Source organism: Pteropus alecto, unplaced genomic scaffold (assembly GCF_000325575.1).
Source record: "Pteropus alecto unplaced genomic scaffold, ASM32557v1 scaffold433, whole genome shotgun sequence".
NCBI lineage: Eukaryota > Metazoa > Chordata > Mammalia > Chiroptera > Pteropodidae > Pteropus > Pteropus alecto.
In genome coordinates this window covers 1,499,096-1,503,713 of record NW_006433953.1, presented here as the reverse complement: position 1 = coordinate 1,503,713, position 4,618 = coordinate 1,499,096, and the positions used below count along the sequence as shown (strand labels likewise).

Genomic DNA, 4,618 nt, shown 5'->3' with positions numbered 1-4,618 from the left:
AATTCTGAATCTCTGGGGCCATGACTTACAGTTATAGGGAAATGGCATATATGAGGGAACTGGAGAATGTTACCTCTGTAAAGCTGAAAAAGAGTCCAACACCTCCCAGGATTTTCAGGGCTTCATCTGAATGCTTAAGAAACTTTTCTCCACACATCTGGCATGTGGGGCTCTGACTCTTGCAGATCTAGGATAAAACATGTATGTGTATACTTGAAGGATACAGAGTTGCTAAGCTGCCCTATCCCAATACCTATGGTGAATGGCCCTAAAAATTTACTAGATCAGTATCCTACAGACTGAAATCTTACTTAGCTAATTCTCTAGCCTCTGTATCCATCCCCCCTCCTCCCACCAGCACACAGTTCCAATACAAGAGAGCTACTAGAGAGAGGCAACCATATTCAAATTCAAATCTGCCAATTTGGGCATTTTCCTACTTCCCCCTTCTCTGCCAACTTACTGCAGTGCAGAAAGCATAATCTTGTTGATACAGGGTTGTGAGGTTGAATAAGCCACAACAATCAAAACTTCTTTCCAGTTCATGCCGGGTCTTGTTGCTCATGACCCACCAAGAAGCATTGATAACATCTGTCTGGAGGATATATAGGCAGAAGGAAATTATTTAATGCTGCCAACCTTAAGAATTCCCCTGAAATCTGTTCTCATTTCAATTGTTTCATTTTGCCTAGTCCAGCAAAGGAAGCCAACATCTCTCAGAAAAAAAAAAAAAAAAAAGAAATCACAATTATACACACACAATGATAAGTATCCATGTCAGGTTGTCCTAGATCATCCTCTTGGAAAATGAGCCACACATCCCAGAAAAAGCAAATTGCTCAAGAATCTGGACATAGTAGACCTAAGAATGATCTTTGGGACCAGACATAGGAAGGAGTTAGAGGTTATGAAGAGGAAAAAAAGTACTTCAAAAGGCATCCTCTTACCTGTTTGCTTCGGTTAATAGCCAGACATGACCAAGAGATTCCAAACTGGAACATGAAGACTAAACCAAGGATGATCATATACTGAGAGGAAGAGTTACGGGGAAAAACGGTCTAGATTCCTTTATGTTCCACCAATAACAACCATCTGATCTCATCTAGTCATAGAACTTAAACAACTATGTCACTTAAAAACAATAAAAACAGCTCTTGTTTCATAGAGCAGGACAAGGAGACGTCCCCAAGATTGCTGGTCTAATTTCTAACCAGCTCACTCAGCCCTCCCGACAGCCTTGATGTCCCCATCCTTCAGTTCAGGATACAAAGAATAGCAGTACTTGGTGGTGGTTGACAGCACCCACCAGCCCAGCCACAGCGATGAGAAGAAGGAAGACTCCCACAGCAATGACTCCTCCGATGATATGGATGCTGGACACCAGACCCAGGCCCTTACCCCACGCAGCAACTCCAATGAGCAACAAGCCTACCAGCTACAAGAAATAGAAAAGCAGGATACATCTCAGAATTTTAGTGTGCAGCACAGCCAAAGAACATACAGGGCACCCGGAACAACAACAAAAAAGAATTGAGTTGTGTGTACATGAGGGAGAGGAGGTGTTAAGGGGACCTGGAGCATCCCTGGGCACTCCTCTCATCCGAGGTCAGAATGGCTGGGATGGCAGGGGGGAGGTGGCAGGGATAGTAATTTTTGAATATAAAAACCGAACCTTTAGCTTCATCCATCACTTCTCTTTTGGGAGAAACTGAAGTTCATAAGAAGAAGGGATAGGCCTTTGTGCCGACAGTCCCAGTTCATTCTCCCCACCCCCAAACTAACCCTCTGATCACCGGAAGTCTCCCCTCTTCCCACGGAAGTCCCGAGGAATTCCTCTTTGCCGGAAGTTCCCGGGAATCTTCCCGGAACCCCCAGTACACCCCCTCCCCACCGGAAGTCCCCTAGAGATTCTCGGCACTCGCCTTTCCTCGTAGCTTTCCCCACCTCCAAAACCTCACCATGTACACCACGTTGAGCGCGCACAGCGCATTCTTGGAGCAGGCAAAGCCGCCGCAAACCATCTCCCCAGCTATGGGGACCCAAAAGGTCCCAAGCACTTGGGGAGAGGGTCTTAGGGCTGTCTTCTTGGACCCGGACAGCTTCTGTCTCTTTAAATCTAGTCCAGCCAAACCCAATTCTCTGCGCCTGCACCGTCCCACCCCTGCCTCTAGATTGGCAAAACTCAGGGCTAATCCAGGACGGTGATGGACTGAACGCCAATCAATCTGCATTGCGTCACTAACCCGCCTCCCGAGTTCTTTATAGGATGAAACTTAAAACTGGAGGCAGGGCTTGCAGAGATTCTCTTAGGGATCAGAGCCTAAACTTCAAAACCCCGGATTGAAAGCGGAGTTTTCCGTGGCCGCAGCTGGAGGAGGTTCTGGTTGATGAGAAAGTGCGGCTTCGCGGGCAAGGCAAGAAGGGCCCTCCCCTCGAGGGAGCGCCCTTCCCCTCCGCTTTCCCACTTGTCCTGCAGTGACCTCATGATGACGCCAATGTATGTTGTTCTTGCGTCACACTCGAGAACACCCAGAGGAACAAAAATATTGAGCTATTTAGCCTGACCACAGAGGCCACCGGTTGGGCACAGTAAAACTGAGCAAGTCCTCAGGCCTCACACATTTGCAAGTATGTCTACTAGTACACGTCCTGTTCCATATCCCCTCTTAACGAGTGTCAATATGCTAGGAATTAAATGTGAAAAACAGTAGCCTCCGTTGGTGCATTCTTATAATCAGAAGACCTAGATCTATATTTTCGTAAGTGACAAAGCCACAGATACAGACATGGGTGTGCCGGATGTCTTCAGAATAAATGCCTGATCCAGGGCTTGCAAAAAATGACAAAAGGAGGGGTCTGGAATATGAATAAATCTGACGAGAAGGAGGAGTCTCCACATTTTCACTGTAGGGTGGGCATCATGGTTAATCAACATATGTTTATTATTGAATAAATGCTTTGACACACTACCTTTGTGTGTAACCTTTGGTCAGTTAATTAAACACTCTGTGCCTGTTTTCTTATCTGTAAAATGGGGATAAATAACAAAACACCTACCTCTTGGATTGTTATGAGAATTAAATGATTGGGACAGTACCAGGCACATAGTAAACACTCAATGTTAGTTATTATTGTTTGGACTATTTTTCATTTTCTAGCAAGTAATCTCAACCTCAATTCTCTTATCTCCAACTACAGAACTATTCACATAGTTATAATCTCCTGTCCTTCATAAATTAATATCAAGAAGACATACAGGAGAAGAGACATTTGGCAGAGCTAGAAAGGTCTGAGTCCTGAAACAAAGTGATTAGGTCAAACTACCATTTCCTCCTCATCCCCTGTGCATATTCATTCTGTCCTTCAATTCTTCATCCACCCTCTTATCTGTCAGGCCCTAAATCCAGGGCAAGACAATGGCATTAGGGATTAAAGGGACTGATTGTCAAGCATCTTTGTTGAGTTGTGTAATGAAAAGAGTATTGGAATTATAATCAGAAGACCTAGATCCATATTTTTGTTTCATGCTACTGGCCTCTCTGAGCTTCAGTTTCCTTTGCAGACTAGGGATAATAACCTTACCCCTCAGGCCTGTCATGAAGATGATACATATGAAGGTGTGTTGTAAACTGTTGTTTTATAGACAAGTTAATTATTATAGAGGATAGAGCATGGTGGTTTTGTCTGGTTATATGTTACTGTCCTCTATAACCTCTTTTCTCCAGGAGATGGTTACAGTGGGATAGCTGACTGAGGAAAAGTTACATTGCAAGATATAATTACACAAGCTCTTTGGATGTGTAGAGTGGGTGGTGAGTACAATTGTAAACTGTAATGCAGGGCTATAAGAGTGACAAGCCAAGTGTATATGGATTCTTGTGAGAGTTTCAGACCGAACACAAGTCTATAGGTCACCAAGAGTTTAGGATTGCACTTGGGATCTGGCTTGCCGCATTCTCCCGGCACCAACACTCATCTTAATTAGCCACCTCCCACAGGAGGCCCTAGGGTGCTTGTTAAGGTCTCGACACCCACCTGGCTGGAGAATCATAGCAGAACCTGGCTGGCAGAGCTGATGGGCCAACACTAGAGGGGGTGGGAGGTACAGGAGGTAGTGCTGTCCCAGGCTGTGGGTTTGAAACTCACCAGTCAGGAAGTGAGGCCTACAGACGGAAGGGCGGGCAGGGGCGGGGAGTTCTGGGGCACAGCAGAAGGGGCCTTCTGGGGTTTGGGGGCTACAGGGCCATGGGCTTCAGGACTAGAGGCTGTCGTTAGCCTGGCCAGACAGGTCTGGGCAACATGCTTGCCCAGAGGCAGCTGGCTGTAGCTGCAGTGAGAGCAGAAGTCAAACGACATGAGGTGGCCAAGCAAGCTCTAAGCCGCCTCAGGAAACTGGCAGAGAAGGTGGGTGACCCGGAACTTCGAGACAGCATCCAGGCCTCACTGAACAGCATACGAGGTAAGAGAAGAGTTGGCTCCAAGTTAGGTGTATTGGGGACCAACAAGGGCATAGAAGGATTTGCCAGGTCATACATCATTTCCCAATCAGCCACTTCCTAATCCCCAAGATGGGGCTGGGACTGGGGGGAAGAATACATTTAGAGAGGATGGAAAAATA

General features: G+C 46.1%; 2 protein-coding genes across 3 annotated transcripts in view; one reads left to right on the top strand and one right to left on the bottom strand.

Moving 5' to 3' along the window:
* Window positions 1-6: 6 nt before the first annotated feature.
* TSPAN31 (tetraspanin 31) lies at window positions 7-2,186 on the bottom strand. Of its 2 annotated transcripts, none has more exons than XM_015586998.2 (5): window positions 1,959-2,186; window positions 1,268-1,435; window positions 948-1,028; window positions 464-595; window positions 7-187 (listed from the first exon to the last, which is right to left on the bottom strand). In XM_015586998.2, the coding sequence occupies exons 1-5, from the start codon at window positions 2,019-2,021 to the stop codon at window positions 32-34; spliced, it is 600 nt and encodes a 199-aa protein (XP_015442484.1). In that variant the 5' UTR covers window positions 2,022-2,186; the 3' UTR covers window positions 7-31. The 2 variants fall into 2 exon arrangements, with proteins under 2 accessions (XP_015442484.1, XP_024900471.1); XM_025044703.1 differs by lacking the exon at window positions 1,959-2,186 and adding an exon at window positions 1,673-1,824.
* A 1,813-nt stretch (window positions 2,187-3,999) lies between these two features.
* The window catches only part of AGAP2 (ArfGAP with GTPase domain, ankyrin repeat and PH domain 2), a 16,200-nt gene continuing 15,581 nt past the window's right edge, over window positions 4,000-4,618 (top strand). The window contains exon 1 of the mRNA XM_006908968.3: window positions 4,000-4,459. Coding sequence (XP_006909030.1) covers window positions 4,300-4,459 — 160 coding nt within the window. The 5' untranslated portion in view covers window positions 4,000-4,299. The remainder of the gene's footprint in view (window positions 4,460-4,618) is intronic.

Coding starts and splice junctions, on each gene's coding strand:
- TSPAN31 (XM_015586998.2), bottom strand. CDS start 2,021: ATGGTTTGCGGCGGCTTTGCCTGCTCCAAGAATGCGCTGTGCGCGCTC. Junction 1,436..1,958: donor CGCTCAACGTGGTGTACATG/GTGAGGTTTTGG, acceptor TATTTCTTGTAG/CTGGTAGGCTTGTTGCTCAT. Junction 596..947: donor CTATTAACCGAAGCAAACAG/GTAAGAGGATGC, acceptor TATATCCTCCAG/ACAGATGTTATCAATGCTTC.